Source organism: Cyclopterus lumpus, chromosome 10 (assembly GCF_009769545.1).
Source record: "Cyclopterus lumpus isolate fCycLum1 chromosome 10, fCycLum1.pri, whole genome shotgun sequence".
Classification (NCBI taxonomy): Eukaryota; Metazoa; Chordata; class Actinopteri; order Perciformes; family Cyclopteridae; genus Cyclopterus; species Cyclopterus lumpus.
The window spans coordinates 15,207,895-15,230,449 of record NC_046975.1 but is presented as its reverse complement, the minus strand read 5'-3'; the positions used below and the strand labels follow the sequence as shown (position 1 = coordinate 15,230,449).

The 22,555-nt window shown below is 39.0% G+C and overlaps 2 protein-coding genes and 56 non-coding genes across 58 annotated transcripts in view; 57 read left to right on the top strand and 1 right to left on the bottom strand.

Annotated features, from left to right (window-relative positions):
• fermt3b (fermitin family member 3b) overlaps nt 1-19,202 on the bottom strand; it is an 85,491-nt gene extending 66,289 nt beyond the window's left edge. The window contains exons 1-2 of the mRNA XM_034544260.1: nt 19,079-19,202; nt 17,945-18,178 (exon numbers count right to left, since the gene is read on the bottom strand). Of these exons, the coding sequence (XP_034400151.1) occupies nt 17,945-18,178; nt 19,079-19,202 (358 nt within the window). The remainder of the gene's footprint in view (nt 1-17,944; nt 18,179-19,078) is intronic.
• Nucleotides 6-77, top strand: trnaw-cca. Its single transcript has one exon. It is a non-coding gene; the product is annotated as a tRNA-Trp (tRNA).
• Nucleotides 290-361, top strand: trnaw-cca. Its single transcript has one exon. It is a non-coding gene; the product is annotated as a tRNA-Trp (tRNA).
• trnaw-cca lies at nt 825-896 on the top strand. The gene has a single exon. It is a non-coding gene; the product is annotated as a tRNA-Trp (tRNA).
• On the top strand, nt 1,110-1,181 carry trnaw-cca. The gene has a single exon. It is a non-coding gene; the product is annotated as a tRNA-Trp (tRNA).
• Nucleotides 1,395-1,466, top strand: trnaw-cca. The gene has a single exon. It is a non-coding gene; the product is annotated as a tRNA-Trp (tRNA).
• trnaw-cca lies at nt 1,957-2,028 on the top strand. The gene has a single exon. It is a non-coding gene; the product is annotated as a tRNA-Trp (tRNA).
• trnaw-cca lies at nt 2,528-2,599 on the top strand. Its single transcript has one exon. It is a non-coding gene; the product is annotated as a tRNA-Trp (tRNA).
• On the top strand, nt 3,061-3,132 carry trnaw-cca. Its single transcript has one exon. It is a non-coding gene; the product is annotated as a tRNA-Trp (tRNA).
• On the top strand, nt 3,340-3,411 carry trnaw-cca. The gene has a single exon. It is a non-coding gene; the product is annotated as a tRNA-Trp (tRNA).
• Nucleotides 3,625-3,696, top strand: trnaw-cca. The gene has a single exon. It is a non-coding gene; the product is annotated as a tRNA-Trp (tRNA).
• trnaw-cca lies at nt 3,904-3,975 on the top strand. Its single transcript has one exon. It is a non-coding gene; the product is annotated as a tRNA-Trp (tRNA).
• On the top strand, nt 4,445-4,516 carry trnaw-cca. Its single transcript has one exon. It is a non-coding gene; the product is annotated as a tRNA-Trp (tRNA).
• trnaw-cca lies at nt 4,730-4,801 on the top strand. Its single transcript has one exon. It is a non-coding gene; the product is annotated as a tRNA-Trp (tRNA).
• trnaw-cca lies at nt 5,001-5,072 on the top strand. Its single transcript has one exon. It is a non-coding gene; the product is annotated as a tRNA-Trp (tRNA).
• Nucleotides 5,257-5,328, top strand: trnaw-cca. The gene has a single exon. It is a non-coding gene; the product is annotated as a tRNA-Trp (tRNA).
• Nucleotides 5,542-5,613, top strand: trnaw-cca. The gene has a single exon. It is a non-coding gene; the product is annotated as a tRNA-Trp (tRNA).
• On the top strand, nt 5,821-5,892 carry trnaw-cca. Its single transcript has one exon. It is a non-coding gene; the product is annotated as a tRNA-Trp (tRNA).
• Nucleotides 6,106-6,177, top strand: trnaw-cca. Its single transcript has one exon. It is a non-coding gene; the product is annotated as a tRNA-Trp (tRNA).
• On the top strand, nt 6,385-6,456 carry trnaw-cca. Its single transcript has one exon. It is a non-coding gene; the product is annotated as a tRNA-Trp (tRNA).
• trnaw-cca lies at nt 6,670-6,741 on the top strand. Its single transcript has one exon. It is a non-coding gene; the product is annotated as a tRNA-Trp (tRNA).
• On the top strand, nt 6,955-7,026 carry trnaw-cca. The gene has a single exon. It is a non-coding gene; the product is annotated as a tRNA-Trp (tRNA).
• Nucleotides 7,234-7,305, top strand: trnaw-cca. Its single transcript has one exon. It is a non-coding gene; the product is annotated as a tRNA-Trp (tRNA).
• trnaw-cca lies at nt 7,490-7,561 on the top strand. Its single transcript has one exon. It is a non-coding gene; the product is annotated as a tRNA-Trp (tRNA).
• On the top strand, nt 7,775-7,846 carry trnaw-cca. The gene has a single exon. It is a non-coding gene; the product is annotated as a tRNA-Trp (tRNA).
• On the top strand, nt 8,054-8,125 carry trnaw-cca. Its single transcript has one exon. It is a non-coding gene; the product is annotated as a tRNA-Trp (tRNA).
• Nucleotides 8,310-8,381, top strand: trnaw-cca. The gene has a single exon. It is a non-coding gene; the product is annotated as a tRNA-Trp (tRNA).
• On the top strand, nt 8,566-8,637 carry trnaw-cca. Its single transcript has one exon. It is a non-coding gene; the product is annotated as a tRNA-Trp (tRNA).
• trnaw-cca lies at nt 8,851-8,922 on the top strand. The gene has a single exon. It is a non-coding gene; the product is annotated as a tRNA-Trp (tRNA).
• Nucleotides 9,107-9,178, top strand: trnaw-cca. The gene has a single exon. It is a non-coding gene; the product is annotated as a tRNA-Trp (tRNA).
• On the top strand, nt 9,386-9,457 carry trnaw-cca. Its single transcript has one exon. It is a non-coding gene; the product is annotated as a tRNA-Trp (tRNA).
• trnaw-cca lies at nt 9,671-9,742 on the top strand. The gene has a single exon. It is a non-coding gene; the product is annotated as a tRNA-Trp (tRNA).
• Nucleotides 9,950-10,021, top strand: trnaw-cca. The gene has a single exon. It is a non-coding gene; the product is annotated as a tRNA-Trp (tRNA).
• On the top strand, nt 10,491-10,562 carry trnaw-cca. The gene has a single exon. It is a non-coding gene; the product is annotated as a tRNA-Trp (tRNA).
• Nucleotides 10,776-10,847, top strand: trnaw-cca. Its single transcript has one exon. It is a non-coding gene; the product is annotated as a tRNA-Trp (tRNA).
• trnaw-cca lies at nt 11,061-11,132 on the top strand. The gene has a single exon. It is a non-coding gene; the product is annotated as a tRNA-Trp (tRNA).
• trnaw-cca lies at nt 11,340-11,411 on the top strand. The gene has a single exon. It is a non-coding gene; the product is annotated as a tRNA-Trp (tRNA).
• On the top strand, nt 11,596-11,667 carry trnaw-cca. Its single transcript has one exon. It is a non-coding gene; the product is annotated as a tRNA-Trp (tRNA).
• On the top strand, nt 11,881-11,952 carry trnaw-cca. Its single transcript has one exon. It is a non-coding gene; the product is annotated as a tRNA-Trp (tRNA).
• Nucleotides 12,160-12,231, top strand: trnaw-cca. The gene has a single exon. It is a non-coding gene; the product is annotated as a tRNA-Trp (tRNA).
• Nucleotides 12,416-12,487, top strand: trnaw-cca. Its single transcript has one exon. It is a non-coding gene; the product is annotated as a tRNA-Trp (tRNA).
• trnaw-cca lies at nt 12,672-12,743 on the top strand. Its single transcript has one exon. It is a non-coding gene; the product is annotated as a tRNA-Trp (tRNA).
• On the top strand, nt 12,957-13,028 carry trnaw-cca. The gene has a single exon. It is a non-coding gene; the product is annotated as a tRNA-Trp (tRNA).
• Nucleotides 13,213-13,284, top strand: trnaw-cca. Its single transcript has one exon. It is a non-coding gene; the product is annotated as a tRNA-Trp (tRNA).
• Nucleotides 13,492-13,563, top strand: trnaw-cca. Its single transcript has one exon. It is a non-coding gene; the product is annotated as a tRNA-Trp (tRNA).
• Nucleotides 13,777-13,848, top strand: trnaw-cca. Its single transcript has one exon. It is a non-coding gene; the product is annotated as a tRNA-Trp (tRNA).
• Nucleotides 14,056-14,127, top strand: trnaw-cca. Its single transcript has one exon. It is a non-coding gene; the product is annotated as a tRNA-Trp (tRNA).
• On the top strand, nt 14,597-14,668 carry trnaw-cca. Its single transcript has one exon. It is a non-coding gene; the product is annotated as a tRNA-Trp (tRNA).
• On the top strand, nt 14,882-14,953 carry trnaw-cca. The gene has a single exon. It is a non-coding gene; the product is annotated as a tRNA-Trp (tRNA).
• Nucleotides 15,138-15,209, top strand: trnaw-cca. Its single transcript has one exon. It is a non-coding gene; the product is annotated as a tRNA-Trp (tRNA).
• On the top strand, nt 15,412-15,483 carry trnaw-cca. The gene has a single exon. It is a non-coding gene; the product is annotated as a tRNA-Trp (tRNA).
• Nucleotides 15,953-16,024, top strand: trnaw-cca. The gene has a single exon. It is a non-coding gene; the product is annotated as a tRNA-Trp (tRNA).
• trnal-caa lies at nt 16,488-16,559 on the top strand. The gene has a single exon. It is a non-coding gene; the product is annotated as a tRNA-Leu (tRNA).
• trnaw-cca lies at nt 16,765-16,836 on the top strand. The gene has a single exon. It is a non-coding gene; the product is annotated as a tRNA-Trp (tRNA).
• trnaw-cca lies at nt 17,021-17,092 on the top strand. Its single transcript has one exon. It is a non-coding gene; the product is annotated as a tRNA-Trp (tRNA).
• On the top strand, nt 17,306-17,377 carry trnaw-cca. Its single transcript has one exon. It is a non-coding gene; the product is annotated as a tRNA-Trp (tRNA).
• trnaw-cca lies at nt 18,488-18,559 on the top strand. The gene has a single exon. It is a non-coding gene; the product is annotated as a tRNA-Trp (tRNA).
• A 2,238-nt stretch (nt 19,203-21,440) lies between the features above and the next one.
• The window catches only part of macrod1 (mono-ADP ribosylhydrolase 1), a 91,587-nt gene continuing 90,472 nt past the window's right edge, over nt 21,441-22,555 (top strand). The window contains exon 1 of the mRNA XM_034544271.1: nt 21,441-22,004. Within this exon, the coding sequence (XP_034400162.1) occupies nt 21,593-22,004 (412 nt within the window). The 5' untranslated portion in view covers nt 21,441-21,592. The remainder of the gene's footprint in view (nt 22,005-22,555) is intronic.

Here is a 22,555-nt window from a genome sequence, read left to right as displayed (position 1 = left end):
TTTCAGACTCTGTGGCGCAACGGTAGCGCGTCTGACTCCAGACCAGAAGGGTGCGTGTTCAAATCACGTCAGGGTCATTGTTATGGATCTTAAAGCTCTGTTTAAATAATACTCGTTTGACAGAATAGGAGTTTTCTTCAGTCTTGAGAATTGAATGCATCTAACACGAACATTGAACTGCCTAATACATATTCTGATATTCCTCAAGAAATTGAAAGTGCCTCCAAAATGTATTTTATAATCATCAGTGACCCCTCTGAGTTTTGCATTTTTTGCAATCTATGTTTTAGACTCTGTGGCGCAACGGTAGCGCGTCTGACTCCAGATCAGAAGGGTGCGTGTTCAAATCACGTCAGGGTCAATGTTATGGATCCTAAAGCTCTGTTTAAATAATACTCGTCTGACAGAATAGGAGTTTTCTTCAGTCTTGAGACTTTAATGCATGTAACATTGAACTGCCTAATACATATTCTGATATTCATCAAGAAATTTAAACTGCCTCCAAAATGTATTTTATGTTCATCAGTGACCCCTCTGTGTTTTGAGTTTTTTGCAAGTTATGTTTACAGACTCTGTGGCGCAACGGTAGTGCGTCTGACTCCAGATCAGAAGGGTGCGTGTTCAAATCACATCAGGGACATGGTTTTGCATCCTAAATCTCTATTTAATTGACTGTCCAACACAATAGGGGATTTCTTCTAGTTCTGCAGCGTTTATCCCCTCAAAACCAGACATTGAACTGCCTAATAAATACGTTGATATTCATGAAGAAATATTAACAGACTTCAGAAAGTGCTAAATTCTTTCGAAAACTGGAAAGAATGAACTCTGTGGCGCAACGGTAGCGCGTCTGACTCCAGATCAGAAGGGTGCGTGTTCAAATCACGTCAGGGTCATTGTTATGGATCTTAAAGCTCTGTTTAAATAATACTCGTTTGACAGAATAGGAGTTTTCTTCAGTCTTGAGAATTGAATGCATCTAACACGAACATTGAACTGCCTAATACATATTCTGATATTCCTCAAGAAATTGAAAGTGCCTCCAAAATGTATTTTATAATCATCAGTGACCCCTCTGAGTTTTGCATTTTTTGCAATCTATGTTTTCAGACTCTGTGGCGCAACGGTAGCGCGTCTGACTCCAGATCAGAAGGGTGCGTGTTCAAATCACGTCAGGGTCATTGTTATGGATCTTAAAGCTCTGTTTAAATAATACTCGTTTGACAGAATAGGAGTTTTCTTCAGTCTTGAGAATTGAATGCATCTAACACGAACATTGAACTGCCTAATACATATTCTGATATTCCTCAAGAAGTTGAAAGTGCCTCCAAAATGTATTTTATAATCACCAGTGACCCCTCTGAGTTTTGCATTTTTTGCAATCTATGTTTTCAGACTCTGTGGCGCAACGGTAGCGTGTCTGACTCCAGATCAGAAGGGTGCGTGTTCAAATCACGTCAGGGTCAATGTTATGGATCCTAAAGCTCTGTTTAAATAATACTTGTCTGACAGATTAGGAGTTTTCTTCATTCTTGAGACTTTAATGCATGTAACATTGAACTGCCTAATACATATTCTGATATTCATCAAGAAATTTAAACTGCCTCCAAAATGTATTTTATGTTCATCAGTGACCCCTCTGTGTTTTGAGTTTTTTGCAAGTTATGTTTACAGACTCTGGCGCAACGGTAGCGCCTCTGACTCCAGATCAGAAGGGTGCGTGTTCAAATCACGTCAGGGTCATTGTTATGGATCTTAAAGCTCTGTTTAAATAATACTCGTTTGACAGAATAGGAGTTTTCTTCAGTCTTGAGAATTGAATGCATCTAACACGAACATTGAACTGCCTAATACATATTCTGATATTCCTCAAGAAGTTGAAAGTGCCTCCAAAATGTATTTTATAATCACCAGTGACCCCTCTGAGTTTTGCATTTTTTGCAATCTATGTTTTCAGACTCTGTGGCGCAACGGTAGCGCGTCTGACTCCAGATCAGAAGGGTGCGTGTTCAAATCACGTCAGGGTCAATGTTATGGATCTTAAAGCTCTGTTTAAATAATACTCGTTTGACAGAATAGGAGTTTTCTTCAGTCTTGAGAATTGAATGCATCTAACACGAACATTGAACTGCCTAATACATATTCTGATATTCCTCAAGAAATTGAAAGTGCCTCCAAAATGTATTTTATAATCACCAGTGACCCCTCTGAGTTTTGCATTTTTTGCAATCTATGTTTTCAGACTCTGTGGCGCAACGGTAGCGCGTCTGACATCCAGATCAGAAGGGTGCGTGTTCAAATCACGTCAGGGTCATTGTTATGGATCCTAAAGCTCTGTTTAAATAATACTCGTTTGACAGAATAGGAGTTTTCTTCAGTCTTGAGAATTGAATGCATCTAACACGAACATTGAACTGCCTAATACATATTCTGATATTCATCAAGAAGTTGAAAGTGCCTCCAAAATGTATTTTATAATCACCAGTGACCCCTCTGAGTTTTGCATTTTTTGCAATCTATGTTTTCAGACTCTGTGGCGCAACGGTAGCGTGTCTGACTCCAGATCAGAAGGGTGCGTGTTCAAATCACGTCAGGGTCAATGTTATGGATCCTAAAGCTCTGTTTAAATAATACTTGTCTGACAGATTAGGAGTTTTCTTCATTCTTGAGACTTTAATGCATGTAACATTGAACTGCCTAATACATATTCTGATATTCATCAAGAAATTTAAACTGCCTCCAAAATGTATTTTATGTTCATCAGTGACCCCTCTGTGTTTTGAGTTTTTTGCAAGTTATGTTTACAGACTCTGGCGCAACGGTAGCGCCTCTGACTCCAGATCAGAAGGGTGCGTGTTCAAATCACGTCAGGGTCATAGTTTTGCATCCTAAATCTCTATTTAATTGACTGTCCAACACAATAGGGGATTTCTTCTAGTTCTGCAGAGTTTATCCCCTCAAAACCAGACATTGAACTGCCTAATAAATACGTTGATATTCATGAAGAAATATTAACAGACTTCAGAAAGTGCTAAATTCTTTCGAAATCTGGAAAGAATGGACTCTGTGGCGCAACGGTAGCGCGTCTGACTCCAGATCAGAAGGGTGCGTGTTCAAATCACGTCAGGGTCAATGTTATGGATTCTAAAGCTCTGTTTAAATAATACTCGTCTGACAGAATAGGAGTTTTCTTCATTCTTGAGACTTTAATGCATGTAACATTGAACTGCCTAATACATATTCTGATATTAATCTAGAAATTTAAACTGCCTCCAAAATGTATTTTATGTTCATCAGTGACCTCTCTGAGTTTTGAGTTTTTTGCAAACTATGTTTTCAGACTCTGTGGCGCAACGGTAGCGCGTCTGACTCCAGATCAGAAGGGTGCGTGTTCAAATCACGTCAGGGTCATTGTTATGGATCTTAAAGCTCTGTTTAAATAATACTCGTTTGACAGAATATGAGTTTTCTTCAGTCTTGAGAATTGAATGCATCTAACACGAACATTGAACTGCCTAATACATATTCTGATATTCCTCAAGAAATTGAAAGTGCCTCCAAAATGTATTTTATAATCATCAGTGACCCCTCTGAGTTTTGCATTTTTTGCAATCTATGTTTTTAGACTCTGTGGCGCAACGGTAGCGCGTCTGACTCCAGATCAGAAGGGTGCGTGTTCAAATCACGTCAGGGTCAATGTTATGGATCCTAAAGCTCTGTTTAAATAATACTCGTCTGACAGAATAGGAGTTTTCTTCAGTCTTGAGACTTTAATGCATGTAACATTGAACTGCCTAATACATATTCTGATATTCATCAAGAAATTTAAACTGCCTCCAAAATGTATTTTATGTTCATCAGTGACCCCTCTGTGTTTTGAGTTTTTTGCAAGTTATGTTTACAGACTCTGTGGCGCAACGGTAGCGCGTCTGACTCCAGATCAGAAGGGTGCGTGTTCAAATCACGTCAGTGTCATAGTTTTGCATCCTAAATCTCTATTTAATTGACTGTCCAACACAATAGGGGATTTCTTCTAGTTCTGCAGAGTTTATCCCCTCAAAACCAGACATTGAACTGCCTAATAAATACGTTGATATTCATGAAGAAATATAAACAGACTTCAGAAAGTGCTAAATTCTTTCGAAAACTGGAAAGAATGAACTCTGTGGCGCAACGGTAGTGCGTCTGACTCCAGATCAGAAGGGTGCGTGTTCAAATCACATCAGGGTCATTGTTATGGATCTTAAAGCTCTGTTTAAATAATACTCGTTTGACAGAATAGGAGTTTTCTTCAGTCTTGAGAATTGAATGCATCTAACACGAACATTGAACTGCCTAATACATATTCTGATATTCCTCAAGAAATTGAAAGTGCCTCCAAAATGTATTTTATAATCATCAGTGACCCCTCTGAGTTTTGCATTTTTTGCAATCTATGTTTTCAGACTCTGTGGCGCAACGGTAGCGCGTCTGACTCCAGATCAGAAGGGTGCGTGTTCAAATCACGTCAGGGTCATTGTTATGGATCTTAAAGCTCTGTTTAAATAATACTCGTTTGACAGAATAGGAGTTTTCTTCAGTCTTGAGAATTGAATGCATCTAACACGAACATTGAACTGCCTAATACATATTCTGATATTCCTCAAGAAGTTGAAAGTGCCTCCAAAATGTATTTTATAATCACCAGTGACCCCTCTGAGTTTTGCATTTTTTGCAATCTATGTTTTCAGACTCTGTGGCGCAACGGTAGCGTGTCTGACTCCAGATCAGAAGGGTGCGTGTTCAAATCACGTCAGGGTCAATGTTATGGATCCTAAAGCTCTGTTTAAATAATACTCGACTGACAGAATAGGAGTTTTCTTCATTCTTGAGACTTTAATGCATGTAACATTGAACTGCCTAATACATAATCTGATATTCATCAAGAAATTTAAACTGCCTCCAAAATGTATTTTATGTTCATCAGTGACCTCTCGAGTTTTTTGCAAACTAAGTTTTCAGACTCTGTGGCGCAACGGTAGCGCGTCAGACTCCAGATCAGAAGGGTGCGTGTTCAAATCACGTCAGGGTCATAGTTTTGCATCCTAAATCTCTATTTAATTGACTGTCCAACACAATAGGGGATTTATTCTAGTTCTGCAGAGTTTATCCCCTCAAAAATAGACATTGAACTGCCTAATAAATACGTTGATATTCATGAAGAAATATAAACAGACTTCAGAAAGTGCTAAATTCTTTCGAAATCTGGAAAGAATGGACTCTGTGGCGCAACGGTAGCGCGTCTGACTCCAGATCAGAAGGGTGCGTGTTCAAATCACGTCAGGGTCATTGCTATGGATCTTAAAGCTCTGTTTAAATAATACTCGTTTGACAGAATAGGAGTTTTCTTCAGTCTTGAGAATTGAATGCATCTAACACGAACATTGAACTGCCTAATACATATTCTGATATTCATCAAGAAATTGAAAGTGCCTCCAAAATGTATTTTATAATCATCAGTGACCCCTCTGAGTTTTGCATTTTTTGCAATCTATGTTTTCAGACTCTGTGGCGCAACGGTAGCGCGTCTGACTCCAGATCAGAAGGGTGCGTGTTCAAATCACGTCAGGGTCAATGTTATGGATCCTAAAGCTCTGTTTAAATAATACTTGTCTGACAGAATAGGAGTTTTCTTCATTCTTGAGACTTTAATGCATGTAACATTGAACTGCCTAATACATATTCTGATATTCATCAAGAAATTTAAACTGCCTCCAAAATGTATTTTATGTTCATCAGTGACCCCTCTGTGTTTTGAGTTTTTTGCAAGTTATGTTTACAGACTCTGTGGCGCAACGGTAGCGCGTCTGACTCCAGATCAGAGGGGTGCGTGTTCAAATCACGTCAGGGTCATTGTTATGGATCTTAAAGCTCTGTTTAAATAATACTCGTTTGACAGAATAGGAGTTTTCTTCAGTCTTGAGAATTGAATGCATCTAACACGAACATTGAACTGCCTAATACATATTCTGATATTCATCAAGAAATTGAAAGTGCCTCCAAAATGTATTTTATAATCACCAGTGACCCCTCTGAGTTTTGCATTTTTTGCAATCTATGTTTTCAGACTCTGTGGCGCAACGGTAGCGCGTCTGACTCCAGATCAGAAGGGTGCGTGTTCAAATCACGTCAGGGTCAATGTTATGGATCCTAAAGCTCTGTTTAAATAATACTTGTCTGACAGAATAGGAGTTTTCTTCATTCTTGAGACTTTAATGCATGTAACATTGAACTGCCTAATACATATTCTGATATTCATCAAGAAATTTAAACTGCCTCCAAAATGTATTTAATGTTCATCAGTGACCCCTCTGTGTTTTGAGTTTTTTGCAAGTTATGTTTACAGACTCTGTGGCGCAACGGTAGCGCGTCTGACTCCAGATCAGAGGGGTGCGTGTTCAAATCACGTCAGGGTCATTGTTATGGATCTTAAAGCTCTGTTTAAATAATACTCGTTTGACAGAATAGGAGTTTTCTTCAGTCTTGAGAATTGAATGCATCTAACACGAACATTGAACTGCCTAATACATATTCTGATATTCCTCAAGAAGTTGAAAGTGCCTCCAAAATGTATTTTATAATCACCAGTGACCCCTCTGAGTTTTGCATTTTTTGCAATCTATGTTTTCAGACTCTGTGGCGCAACGGTAGCGTGTCTGACTCCAGATCAGAAGGGTGCGTGTTCAAATCACGTCAGGGTCATTGTTATAGATCTTAAAGTTTGGTTTAAATAATACTCGTCTGACAGAATAGGAGTTTTCTTCAGTCTTGAGAATTGAATGCATCTAACACGAACATTGAACTGCCTAATACATATTCTGATATTCATCAAGAAATTAAAAGTGCCTCCAAAATGTATTTTATAATCATCAGTGACCCCTCTGAGTTTTGCATTTTTTGCAATCTATGTTTTCAGACTCTGTGGCGCAACGGTAGAGCGTCTGACTCCAGATCAGAAGGGTGCGTGTTCAAATCACGTCAGGGTCAATGTTATGGATCCTAAAGCTCTGTTTAAATAATACTCGTCTGACAGAATAGGAGTTTTCTTCATTCTTGAGACTTTAATGCATGTAACATTGAACTGCCTAATACATATTCTGATATTCATCAAGAAATTTAAACTGCCTCCAAACTGTATTTTATGTTCATCAGTGACCCCTCTGTGTTTTGAGTTTTTTGCAAGTTATGTTTACAGACTCTGTGGCGCAACGGTAGCGCGTCTGACTCCAGATCAGAAGGTTGCGTGTTCAAATCACGTCAGGGTCATAGTTTTGCATCCTAAATCTCTATTTAATTGACTGTCCAACACAATAGGGGATTTATTCTAGTTCTGCAGAGTTTATGCCCTCAAAACCAAACATTGAACTGCCTAATAAATACGTTGATATTCATGAAGAAATATAAACAGACTTCAGAAAGTGCTAAATTCTTTCGAAATCTGGAAAGAATAGACTCTGTGGCGCAACGGTAGCGCGTCTGACTCCAGATCTGAAGGGTGCGTGTTCAAATCACGTCAGGGTCATTGTTATGGATCTTAAAGCTCTGTTTAAATAATACTCGTTTGACAGAATATGAGTTTTCTTCAGTCTTGAGAATTGAATGCATCTAACACGAAAATTGAACTGCCTAATACATATTCTGATATTCCTCAAGAAATTGAAAGTGCCTCCAAAATGTATTTTATAATCACCAGTGACCCCTCTGAGTTTTGAATTTTTTGCAATCTATGTTTTCAGACTCTGTGGCGCAACGGTAGCGGGTCTGACTCCAGATCAGAAGGGTGCGTGTTCAAATCACGTCAGGGTCAATGTTATCGATTCTAAAGCTCTGTTTAAATAATACTCGTCTGACAGAATAGGAGTTTTCTTCAGTCTTGAGACTTTAATGCATGTAACATTGAACTGCCTAATACATATTCTGATATTCATCAAGAAATTTAAACTGCCTCCAAAATGTATTTTATGTTCATCAGTGACCCCTCTGTGTTCTGAGTTTTTTGCAAGTTATGTTTACAGACTCTGTGGCGCAACGGTAGCGCGTCTGACTCCAGATCAGAATGTTGCGTGTTCAAATCACGTCAGGGTCATAGTTTTGCATCCTAAATCTCTATTTAATTGACTGTCCAACACAATAGGGGATTTCTTCTAGTTCTGCAGAGTTTATGCCCTCAAAACCAAACATTGAACTGCCTAATAAATACGTTGATATTCATGAAGAAATATAAACAGACTTCAGAAAGTGCTAAATTCTTTCGAAATCTGGAAAGAATGGACTCTGTGGCGCAACGGTAGCGCGTCTGACTCCAGATCAGAAGGGTGCGTGTTCAAATCACGTCAGGGTCATAGTTTTGCATCCTAAATCTCTATTTAATTGACTGTCCAACACAATAGGGGATTTATTCTAGTTCTGCTGAGTTTATGCCCTCAAAACCAAACATTGAACTGCCTAATAAATACGTTGATATTCATGAAGAAATATAAACAGACTTCAGAAAGTGCTAAATTCTTTCGAAATCTGGAAAGAATGGACTCTGTGGCGCAACGGTAGCGCGTCTGACTCCAGATCAGAAGGGTGCGTGTTCAAATCACGTCAGGGTCATTGTTATGGATCTTAAAGCTCTGTTTAAATAATACTCGTTTGACAGAATATGAGTTTTCTTCAGTCTTGAGAATTGAATGCATCTAACACGAACATTGAACTGCCTAATACATATTCTGATATTCCTCAAGAAATTGAAAGTGCCTCCAAAATGTATTTTATAATCACCAGTGACCCCTCTGAGTTTTGAATTTTTTGCAATCTATGTTTTCAGACTCTGTGGCGCAACGGTAGTGGGTCTGACTCCAGATCAGAAGGGTGCGTGTTCAAATCACGTCAGGGTCATAGTTTTGCATCCTAAATCTCTATTTAATTGACTGTCCAACACAATAGGGGATTTATTCTAGTTCTGCAGAGTTTATCCCCTCAAAAATAGACATTGAACTGCCTAATAAATACGTTGATATTCATGAAGAAATATAAACAGACTTCAGAAAGTGCTAAATTCTTTCGAAAACTGGAAGGAATGGACTCTGTGGCGCAACGGTAGCGCGTCTGACTCCAGATCAGAAGGGTGCGTGTTCAAATCACGTCAGGGTCATTGTTATGGATCTTAAAGTTTGGTTTAAATAATACTCGTCTGACAGAATAGGAGTTTTCTTCATTCTTGAGACTTTAATGCATGTAACATTGAACTGCCTAATACATATTCTGATATTCATCAAGAAATTTAAACTGCCTCCAAAATGTATTTTATGTTCATCAGTGACCCCTCTGTGTTTTGAGTTTTTTGCAAATTATGTTTTCAGACTCTGTGGTGCAACGGTAGCGCGTCTGACTCCAGATCAGAAGGGTGCGTGTTCAAATCACGTCAGGGTCATTGTTATGGATCTTAAAGCTCTGTTTAAATAATACTCGTTTGACAGAATAGGAGTTTTCTTCAGTCTTGAGAATTGAATGCATCTAACACGAACATTGAACTGCCTAATACATATTCTGATATTCCTCAAGAAATTGAAAGTGCCTCCAAAATGTATTTTATAATCACCAGTGACCCCTCTGAGTTTTGCATTTTTTGCAATCTATATTTTCAGACTCTGTGGCGCAACGGTAGCGCGTCTGACTCCAGATCAGAAGGGTGCGTGTTCAAATCACGTCAGGGTCATTGCTATGGATCTTAAAGCTCTGTTTAAATAATACTCGTTTGACAGAATAGGAGTTTTCTTCATTCTTGAGACTTTAATGCATGTAACATTGAACTGCCTAATACATATTCTGATATTCATCAAGAAATTTAAACTGCCTCCAAAATGTATTTAATGTTCATCAGTGACCCCTCTGTGTTTTGAGTTTTTTGCAAGTTATGTTTACAGACTCTGTGGCGCAACGGTAGCGCGTCTGACTCCAGATCAGAGGGGTGCGTGTTCAAATCACGTCAGGGTCATTGTTATGGATCTTAAAGCTCTGTTTAAATAATACTCGTTTGACAGAATAGGAGTTTTCTTCAGTCTTGAGAATTGAATGCATCTAACACGAACATTGAACTGCCTAATACATATTCTGATATTCCTCAAGAAATTGAAAGTGCCTCCAAAATGTATTTTATAATCACCAGTGACCCCTCTGAGTTTTGCATTTTTTGCAATCTATGTTTTCAGACTCTGTGGCGCCACGGTAGCGCGTCTGACTCCAAAACAGAAGGGTGCGTTTTCAAATCATGTCAGGGTCATAGTTTTGCATCCTAAATCTCTATTTAATTGACTGTCCAACACAATAGGGGATTTATTCTAGTTCTGCAGAGTTTATCCCCTCAAAACCAGACATTGAACTGCCTAATAAATACGTTGATAATCATGAAGAAATATGAACAGACTTCGGAAAGTGCTAAATTCTTTCGAAATCTGGAAAGAATGGACTATGTGGCGTAACGGTAGCGCGTCTGACTCCAGATCAGAAGGGTGCGTGTTCAAATCACGTCAGGGTCATTGTTATGGATCTTAAAGCTCTGTTTAAATAATACTCGTTTGACAGAATAGGAGTTTTCTTCAGTCTTGAGAATTGAATGCATCTAACACGAACATTGAACTGCCTAATACATATTCTGATATTCCTCAAGAAGTTGAAAGTGCCTCCAAAATGTATTTTATAATCACCAGTGACCCCTCTGAGTTTTGCATTTTTTGCAATCTATGTTTTCAGACTCTGTGGCGCAACGGTAGCGTGTCTGACTCCAGATCAGAAGGGTGCGTGTTCAAATCACGTCAGGGTCATTGTTATAGATCTTAAAGTTTGGTTTAAATAATACTCGTCTGACAGAATAGGAGTTTTCTTCAGTCTTGAGAATTGAATGCATCTAACACGAACATTGAACTGCCTAATACATATTCTGATATTCATCAAGAAATTGAAAGTGCCTCCAAAATGTATTTTATAATCATCAGTGACCCCTCTGAGTTTTGCATTTTTTGCAATCTATGTTTTCAGACTCTGTGGCGCAACGGTAGCGCGTCTGACTCCAGATCAGAAGGGTGCGTGTTCAAATCACGTCAGGGTCAATGTTATGGATCCTAAAGCTCTGTTTAAATAATACTCGTCTGACAGAATAGGAGTTTTCTTCAGTCTTGAGACTTTAATGCATGTAACATTGAACTGCCTAATACATATTCTGATATTCATCAAGAAATTTAAACTGCCTCCAAAATGTATTTTATGTTCATCAGTGACCCCTCTGTGTTTTGAGTTTTTTGCAAGTTATGTTTACAGACTCTGTGGCGCAACGGTAGCGCGTCTGACTCCAGATCAGAAGGTTGCGTGTTCAAATCACGTCAGGGTCATAGTTTTGCATCCTAAATCTCTATTTAATTGACTGTCCAACACAATAGGGGATTTCTTCTAGTTCTGCAGAGTTTATGCCCTCAAAACCAAACATTGAACTGCCTAATAAATACGTTGATATTCATGAAGAAATATAAACAGACTTCAGAAAGTGCTAAATTCTTTCGAAATCTGGAAAGAATAGACTCTGTGGCGCAACGGTAGCGCGTCTGACTCCAGATCTGAAGGGTGCGTGTTCAAATCACGTCAGGGTCATTGTTATGGATCTTAAAGCTCTGTTTAAATAATACTCGTTTGACAGAATATGAGTTTTCTTCAGTCTTGAGAATTGAATGCATCTAACACGAAAATTGAACTGCCTAATACATATTCTGATATTCCTCAAGAAATTGAAAGTGCCTCCAAAATGTATTTTATAATCACCAGTGACCCCTCTGAGTTTTGAATTTTTTGCAATCTATGTTTTCAGACTCTGTGGCGCAACGGTAGCGGGTCTGACTCCAGATCAGAAGGGTGCGTGTTCAAATCACGTCAGGGTCAATGTTATCGATTCTAAAGCTCTGTTTAAATAATACTCGTCTGACAGAATAGGAGTTTTCTTCAGTCTTGAGACTTTAATGCATGTAACATTGAACTGCCTAATACATATTCTGATATTCATCAAGAAATTTAAACTGCCTCCAAAATGTATTTTATGTTCATCAGTGACCCCTCTGTGTTTTGAGTTTTTTGCAAGTTATGTTTACAGACTCTGTGGCGCAACGGTAGCGCGTCTGACTCCAGATCAGAAGGTTGCGTGTTCAAATCACGTCAGGGTCATAGTTTTGCATCCTAAATCTCTATTTAATTGACTGTCCAACACAATAGGGGATTTCTTCTAGTTCTGCAGAGTTTATGCCCTCAAAACCAAACATTGAACTGCCTAATAAATACGTTGATATTCATGAAGAAATATAAACAGACTTCAGAAAGTGCTAAATTCTTTCGAAATCTGGAAAGAATGGACTCTGTGGCGCAACGGTAGCGCGTCTGACTCCAGATCAGAAGGGTGCGTGTTCAAATCACGTCAGGGTCATAGTTTTGCATCCTAAATCTCTATTTAATTGACTGTCCAACACAATAGGGGATTTATTCTAGTTCTGCTGAGTTTATGCCCTCAAAACCAAACATTGAACTGCCTAATAAATACGTTGATATTCATGAAGAAATATAAACAGACTTCAGAAAGTGCTAAATTCTTTCGAAATCTGGAAAGAATGGACTCTGTGGCGCAACGGTAGCGCGTCTGACTCCAGATCAGAAGGGTGCGTGTTCAAATCACGTCAGGGTCATTGTTATGGATCTTAAAGCTCTGTTTAAATAATACTCGTTTGACAGAATATGAGTTTTCTTCAGTCTTGAGAATTGAATGCATCTAACACGAACATTGAACTGCCTAATACATATTCTGATATTCCTCAAGAAATTGAAAGTGCCTCCAAAATGTATTTTATAATCACCAGTGACCCCTCTGAGTTTTGAATTTTTTGCAATCTATGTTTTCAGACTCTGTGGCGCAACGGTAGTGGGTCTGACTCCAGATCAGAAGGGTGCGTGTTCAAATCACGTCAGGGTCATAGTTTTGCATCCTAAATCTCTATTTAATTGACTGTCCAACACAATAGGGGATTTATTCTAGTTCTGCAGAGTTTATCCCCTCAAAAATAGACATTGAACTGCCTAATAAATACGTTGATATTCATGAAGAAATATAAACAGACTTCAGAAAGTGCTAAATTCTTTCGAAAACTGGAAAGAATGGACTCTGTGGCGCAACGGTAGCGCGTCTGACTCCAGATCAGAAGGGTGCGTGTTCAAATCACGTCAGGGTCATTGTTATGGATCTTAAAGTTTGGTTTAAATAATACTCGTCTGACAGAATAGGAGTTTTCTTCATTCTTGAGACTTTAATGCATGTAACATTGAACTGCCTAATACATATTCTGATATTCATCAAGAAATTTAAACTGCCTCCAAAATGTATTTTATGTTCATCAGTGACCCCTCTGTGTTTTGAGTTTTTTGCAAATTATGTTTTCAGACTCTGTGGCGCAACGGTAGCGCGTCTGACTCCAGATCAGAAGGGTGCGTGTTCAAATCACGTCAGGGTCATTGTTATGGATCTTAAAGCTCTGTTTAAATAATACTCGTTTGACAGAATAGGAGTTTTCTTCAGTCTTGAGAATTGAATGCATCTAACACGAACATTGAACTGCCTAATACATATTCTGATATTCCTCAAGAAATTGAAAGTGCCTCCAAAATGTATTTTATAATCACCAGTGACCCCTCTGAGTTTTGCATTTTTTGCAATCTATATTTTCAGACTCTGTGGCGCAACGGTAGCGCGTCTGACTCCAGATCAGAAGGGTGCGTGTTCAAATCACGTCAGGGTCATTGCTATGGATCTTAAAGCTCTGTTTAAATAATACTCGTTTGACAGAATAGGAGTTTTCTTCATTCTTGAGACTTTAATGCATGTAACATTGAACTGCCTAATACATATTCTGATATTCATCAAGAAATTTAAACTGCCTCCAAAATGTATTTAATGTTCATCAGTGACCCCTCTGTGTTTTGAGTTTTTTGCAAGTTATGTTTACAGACTCTGTGGCGCAACGGTAGCGCGTCTGACTCCAGATCAGAGGGGTGCGTGTTCAAATCACGTCAGGGTCATTGTTATGGATCTTAAAGCTCTGTTTAAATAATACTCGTTTGACAGAATAGGAGTTTTCTTCAGTCTTGAGAATTGAATGCATCTAACACGAACATTGAACTGCCTAATACATATTCTGATATTCCTCAAGAAATTGAAAGTGCCTCCAAAATGTATTTTATAATCACCAGTGACCCCTCTGAGTTTTGCATTTTTTGCAATCTATGTTTTCAGACTCTGTGGCGCCACGGTAGCGCGTCTGACTCCAAAACAGAAGGGTGCGTTTTCAAATCATGTCAGGGTCATAGTTTTGCATCCTAAATCTCTATTTAATTGACTGTCCAACACAATAGGGGATTTATTCTAGTTCTGCAGAGTTTATCCCCTCAAAACCAGACATTGAACTGCCTAATAAATACGTTGATAATCATGAAGAAATATGAACAGACTTCGGAAAGTGCTAAATTCTTTCGAAATCTGGAAAGAATGGACTATGTGGCGTAACGGTAGCGCGTCTGACTCCAGATCAGAAGGGTGCGTGTTCAAATCACGTCAGGGTCATTGTTATGGATCTTAAAGCTCTGTTTAAATAATACTCGTTTGACAGAATAGGAGTTTTCTTCAGTCTTGAGATCTAAATGCATCTAACACGAACATTGAACTGCCTAATACATATTCTGATATTCATCAAGAAATTTAAACTGCCTCCAAAATGTATTTAATGTTCATCAGTGACCCCTCTGTGTTTTGAGTTTTTTGCAAGTTATGTTTACAGACTCTGTGGCGCAACGGTAGCGCGTCTGACTCCAGATCAGAAGGTTGCGTGTTCAAATCACGTCAGGGTCATAGTTTTGCATCCTAAATCTCTATTTAATTGACTGTCCAACACAATAGGGGATTTCTTCTAGTTCTGCAGAGTTTATCCCCTCAAAACCAGACATTGAACTGCCTAATAAATACGTTGATATTCATGAAGAAATATTAACAGACTTCAGAAAGTGCTAAATTCTTTCGAAATCTGGAAAGAATGGACTCTGTGGCGCAACGGTAGCGCGTCTGACTCCAGATTAGAAGGGTGCGTGTTCAAATCACGTCAGGGTCAATGTTATGGATCCTAAAGCTCTGTTAAAATAATACTCGTCTGACAGAATAGGAGTTTTCTTCATTTTTGAGACTTTAATGCATGTAACATTGAACTGCCTAATACATATTCTGATATTCATCAAGAAATTTAAACTGCCTCCAAAATGTATTTTATGTTCATCAGTGACCTCTCTGAGTTTTGAGTTTTTTGCAAACTTTCAGACTCTGTGGCGCAACGGTAGCGCGTCAGACTCCAGATCAGAAGGGTGCGTGTTCAAATCATGTCAGGGTCATTGTTATAGATCTTAAAGTTTTGTTTAAATAATACTCGTCTGACAGAATAGGAGTTTTCTTCAGTCTTGAGAATTGAATGCATCTAACACGAACATTGAACTGCCTAATACATATTCTGATATTCATCAAGAAATTAAAAGTGCCTCCAAAATGTATTTTATAATCACAAGTGACCCCTCTGAGTTTTGCATTTTTTGCAATCTATGTTTTCAGACTCTGTGGCGCAACGGTAGCGCGTCTGACTCCAAAACAGAAGGGTGCGTTTTCAAATCATGTCAGGGTCATAGTTTTGCATCCTAAATCTCTATTTAATTGACTGTCCAACACAATAGGGGATTTATTCTAGTTCTGCAGAGTTTATCCCCTCAAAACCAGACATTGAACTGCCTAATAAATACGTTGATAATCATGAAGAAATATGAACAGACTTCGGAAAGTGCTAAATTCTTTCGAAATCTGGAAAGAATGGACTCTGTGGCGCAACGGTAGCGCGTCTGACTCCAGATCAGAAGGGTGCGTGTTCAAATCACGTCAGGGTCTATGTTATGGATCCTAAAGCTCTGTTTAAATAATACTCGTCTGACAGAATAAAAGTTTTCTTCAGTCTTGAGACTTTAATGCATCTAACATTGAACTGCCAAATACATATTCTGATATTCATCAAGAAATTTAAACTGCCTCCAAAATGTATTTTATGTTCATCAGTGACCCCTCTGTGTTTTGAGTTTTTTGCAATTTATGTTTTCAGACTCTGTGGCGCAACGGTAGCGCGTCTGACTCTAGATCAGAAGGGTGCGTGTTCAAATCACGTCAGGGTCATAGTTTTGAATCCTAAAGCTCTATTTAATTGACTGTCCAACACAATAGGGGATTTCTTCTAGTTCTGCAGAGTTTATCCCGTCAAAACCAGACATTGAACTGCCTAATAAATACCTTGATATTCATGAAGAAATATTAACAGACTTCAGAAGGTGCTAAATTCTTTCGTAACCTGGAAAGAATGGTCTCTGTGGCGCAACGGTAGCGCGTCTGACTCAAGATCAGAAGGGTGCGTGTTCAAATCACGTCAGGGTCATTGTTATGGATCTTAAAGCTCTGTTTAAATAATACTCGTTTGACAGAATAGGAGTTTTCTTCAGTCTTGAGAATTGAATGCATCTAACACGAACATTGAACTGCCTAATACATATTCATCATGAAATTGAAAGTGCCTCCAAAATGTATTTTATAATCATCAGTGACCCCTCTGAGTTTTGCATTTTTTGCAATCTTTGTTTTCAGACTCTGTGGCGCAACGGTAGCGCGTCTGACTCCAGATCAGAAGGGTGCGTGTTCAAATCACGTCAGGGTCATAGTTTTGCATCCTAAAGCTCTATTTAATTGACTGTCCAACACAATAGGGGATTTCTTCTAGTTCTGCAGAGTTTATCCCCTCAAAACCAGACATTGAACTGCCTAATAAATACCTTGATATTCATGAAGAAATATTAACAGACTTCAGAAGGTGCTAAATTCTTTCGTAACCTGGAAAGAATGGTCTCTGTGGCGCAAAGGTAGCGCGTCTGACTCCAGATCAGAAGGGTGCGTGTTCAAATCACGTCAGGGTCATTGTTATGGATCTTAAAGCTCTGTTTAAATAATACTCGTTTGACAGAATATGAGTTTTCTTCAGTCTTGAGAATTGAATGCATCTAACACGAACATTGAACTGCCTAATACATATTCTGATATTCCTCAAGAAATTGAAAGTGCCTCCAAAATGTATTTTATAATCATCAGTGACCCCTCTGAGTTTTGCATTTTTTGCAATCTATGTTTTTAGACTCTGTGGCGCAACGGTAGCGCGTCTGACTCCAGATCAGAAGGGTGCGTGTTCAAATCACGTCAGGGTCAATGTTATGGATCCTAAAGCTCTGTTTAAATAATACTCGTCTGACAGAATAGGAGTTTTCTTCAGTCTTGAGACTTTAATGCATGTAACATTGAACTGCCTAATACATATTCTGATATTCATCAAGAAATTTAAACTGCCTCCAAAATGTATGTTATATTCATCAGTTATGGATCCTAATCTCTGTTTGAATAATGATTCTTTAACAGGATATGGTCTTTCTTCCAATTCTATTGACTTTATCGTCTCAAAGACAGACATTAAACTGATTTGAGATATTCATGAAGAAATGTGAACAGCTTTCAAATTTCTTGTCCGTCATCTGTGTCCCTGAAGTGTACATTTGCTTTAAAAACATGTAATCACTGACTGTGGTGCAACAGTAGTGCATCAACTCCTGTTTAGAAGTGTCTGTGTTCAAATCCTTTCAAGTTCATTGTTTCTGATACTCAAGTTTTATTAACACGTTGTCGGTGCTCAGGGCCCAAGTACCAATATATACAATGAACAACATGATAAATGAAAGTAGAAAGACCGAAAGGAAATAAATAAAAAATGCTTAGACTCACTGAGCATTCGACAGATACCCATCACGGTCTGGAAGACAGAGCTGGAGAAGCAGCCTCGGAGCCTCAGGCTAGTGCCGTTAGGCAGACCTAGCTTCAGGGGCTTGTGTTGGGGCATAAACATCAGCCTGGCGTCTGCGTGGATGCCATATTTCTCCAGAGTCCAGGCTGTTCGCAGCAGCCACCGCTGCTTCTGCTCCCACCACAGCGCATGGTCTGACCAATCACGTTTTATCTCTATAGAGGATGGACATAAAACAGATATTGCTGCAAACTGAAATACAAAACTGATGTTTTACTGATAGCTACACTAACATTAAGTAGTATATCGTTAATTGACCCAGCTGGTTCCATAAAATGAACATAAGCCTACATGTTAATGACAAGGTAAAGTGCTTGTTTTGGTAACGTCAAGTAACGTTAACCACAGGCAGCAACACGGACGATACATACATGAACTAGTTTATCCCGGTATCGTCCACTCACGTTTACATTTTCTGGGTCGTTTTATGCTGTGTGATCAATTTTGAGACTGTGAATGTGTTGGACTCCGTGGCGCAACGGTAGCGTGTCTGACTCCAGATCAGAAGGTTGCGTGTTCAAATCATGTCAGGGTTAAAATTATTGCATCTGAAACTCGTTGGACTGAAGTTTTATGTGTTATTCCAGAACTAATTCAAGAACAGGTAAGTGTTTTCGAGAACCATTTCTAGGTGCCAGTTTAAACCAATCTTTCAAAATAAAAGCTATATGGTTTGGTTGAGTAAACAAACATATAATGTCTCTTTTACGTGTATTATTTGCCAGTATTTTCTTCTGAAATGAATTATTATGTACTTTTTCTTGTTTTGTACATAATTTAGTGTAATAACAGAGTGTATGCAAAAAGACATAACTGGAAAAGGATGCTGTGTTAAGACACTTAATAAAGATGGTTATTGCTCTGTATAAATATTTATATATATTTTGGGCAGACAGAGGTGTTGTATTACTTAATGACTTAGGATGTTTTAATGCCTACAGGATGTATCAATAAATAATGTTAAAGTGTGCAAAGTATCAATTGTCCATTCAAATTGTGTAGCTATTTTTAGTCTGTGTACTGAGACTAAGAGAGACTGACAGACAGTGACCCACGTGTCTTTTCCACCAGTTGGAGGATGACCCCTCCAACGTGAAGTTCAGAGGCTACACTGAGGGTGACAGGTGGCGCGTCAGACCCCAGGTCCTCCACTGTGACTGAAAGGTCCCACGCCGCCATACTGGGAGAAGAAGGTCTGACAGAAAGGAGAAGAAAGTAGAAAAGACAAACATGGGAGAGAGACAAAGAAATTAGCCTAGTAACATTGTCAAATTGATAACCACTTGCAGCTCAATGAATGCTGTTTAAATGATCTATTATGTGTGACAAAGGTCATTATTTTGTTATTAGTTTGGCGCGTGATAGCTCAGACAAAGCAGTCAAGGATAGGAAGACTTATAATGATTCAGTGAGGTTACTCTTTCATTTGTTTATCCAACACTTTGGTGCAACATTTTCAGATGTATCAATATACACTCAATAATTGAGTAATTAGTTTTTCAGGTATTTCATGTGTTACAAGTGAGAAAGTATGCACTTGAATAGACTGCAATAATAATGTCTGAGAAAACTTTAAAAACTCTCTAAAACCAGACCATCGCATTTCAGTACAACACTCCATGCCTTATAAGAAAAACAATTTCAGTCCTACTACATTAATGTGTTCTGCATTATTTCACATCAGTGCATAACATGCCTAACAAGCCTTTATACTTAATTTTAAGAAGTATAAAACTGCAGTGAAAATCTGAGTTACATATGCTGCAACTGTAATACACTCTCAAAATGTGTGAAATAATTGAATAGGTTTGATGAATATTTCAGATATTAAATGAGACAAAAAGAGGATAGATGATCTACCAATCATACTTCAGCCAATCAAGTGTGAGAAAAGAAACCCTTTAACTCAGGGTTCAATATCACATGATACTGTGTAACACTGACAAACACACACACACACACACACACACACACACACACACACACACACACAGGATGAGGTGTGTGTGTGTGTCTGGTAATATGTCCAGTTTGATGAGCACTTCCTGTTTTTAACTTGAACTATCGCCAGGGAACACACTTCCGCTTTCTGACCGCCCCAGAGGAGATGCTCATCCAGTGCCAATACAAAAACCCACTGCATGTGTATGAAAATATGAGCCCATCTGAAATGTTTTAAATACAGGGATTTAAATGTTGGTCTTTGTCCCATGTATTTGTAATTTCAAAGACCTGTATCACAGACAATGGTATAACAATGAATACGTGCACCCCTCCTTACCTCTGATGGAGGCCTAAACTATCTTTATCTGCATGTTGCTGAATCTCAGTTCTGATCTTTGACCAGTTCACTACATACATTCTGTTTTGTAATCATGTGACCAAATGAATTATCTTACACATTTAAAAGCCTCACACATATACATGCTGCCTCAACGCTGCCTCAACACACACACAAACTTTGAAAGACAATACCGTCAGGTTTTGAGAGATGTAAACTGTGGGGACCCTTGTGCCTCTGTCAGATCTCTGAAGAAGTTTCCCAGGTTTTCTATGAAACTGTGCAGCAGTTTATCCTCTCTCGGGCTGAGCAGGTTGTGGTCTGGGTAGCTGTGTCTGCGCTGGTTGTGTCACTTCTGACAAGAAAGGCTTGTTCCGTATTTTTGTCAGTTTCCGCTAGGCGGAAATGTGAAAAGGGCTATTGAGTGACAGATGGGGCTTGAGTGATAACACCCCCCCCCCCCCCCCCCCCCCCACACACACACACACACACACACACACACACACACACACTGTCTCTATAGCTTTCTCCTCTCTTTTATGAGAAATTCAAAAAGACATACTATAATATAAAGCAGCAATGTGAGGTGTTCACGTGTGGGTCATGTAGCCACAATTCTAGTATCAGTTTATGTGTCAGATGCAAAGTAAAGCATATCTTGTTGTCATCACAAATGATTGTCTCTCTGGTTTCGTTAGGGGGAAATAATTCTAACTCTAATTGTAACTGCAATAAAGTTAAATCTGAATCTGAATTGATAATCTAACTTTCTTTGAATAATAATATATGCTCCGACCCCAAAACGTGCTGTAGAGTGTTCTTAACAAACTATACTATAGCTTCTTTGGGCGCCTAGTGTGCCTTTATCTTATAATTCCAATATTTCCGACAGTCATGAAGGCGTCAGCTTGTGGCTTTTGGCTTCGGCTTTCCCATGTTATCAGAGTCGGGGTTTATACTCGGTGTCTGATTTAAAAATAGAGCATCGCTGGTCACATTGGAGCATAGCTCTTTTTACTATAAATAATATTGAATCCTACATAGCGGCCTGATCACCACACTAACGCTTATTTATTTATTGACATAAGCTTATTCTACTCGTGACAGCTACCTGGCACCCCTTGTAAAATGGTACATTCCACATGTGACTGTTCAAAACAAAGATGGCACATGAGAACTTCGAACCAACAAACGGTCATCACTAACGTGTGTTCGAAGCGAAAATGAAACCTAACCACCGTGTGTCTGACATTGATCCCTTACAGGCTGCTGATCCCGTCATTCAGGCATGACACTGCAAATATCAGCTCTCTTTTCATATATCAGAGCCCCACTGGGCACTGGCCCTCTGTTTCGAGTCTGTGCTGACTTCCAGGGAGTCGGTGTCAGGTTCAAACACATGTTAACTGCTGGAAGCTTCCAGCTGGTAGGAAAGCCAGCAACAAGTCCCATCCGCGGCCATATTAAAGCTGCGCTCCGAGCTGAGAAGTTTTCGACAACAGCAATTTGGAAGTCCAGCCAAGGTAACTGTACCTCCTCACGCCGGGGGAGGAGAGGTTGGCTGACCAAGGTAGCCCTTGGTGCCGCCCTCGGAGCGAGCTCAGTCGCACTTGTCCAGTATCTCCACACTGGAATAGTTAACGCCATGGCCCGCAAAGTGAACCTGAACTCCGCTGAGGGAGACTGGAAGGAAACCAAGGGTGAGACTGTTCAACCAAACTGAGAGGATTTTAATGTGACTTTACAGTGTGCTTTGTCAACAAGAGAGAAACGTGTGTGCTGTCACATGACCAAAACACCTGTTCGTCACTGGTTGTGAGATGATAGTTTAGATTATAGACGAGCATAACGTTACTTCAGTTATCACAAGACTGAAACTAGCGACCCTGTTTGCTCTTAAAATGTATGATACTAAACTATTATTATCACAGCTAAGCAGCAAGTCCACATATATTTGACCTGAAAGAGTAAAATGACCTCTAGCATTTTGACTTTTGTATTGTCAAATTAGCAGACACTGTAAACTCACAATTTTGTATATAATAAAATATATATGTATATGTATGTGTGTGTGTATACAATGTAAATCAGTGTAGGACTTAGGAATGTCCGGGTTCCGGAAGGCCAATATTCAAATATGTTCTTTGTTTCGGAATGTCCGAATTCCGTGTTCTGGATTTTCCAGGTTCCGGATTGTCAGGGTTCCGAAATGTTCATATTTGGTGATTAGAATGACATATGGACTTGAGCC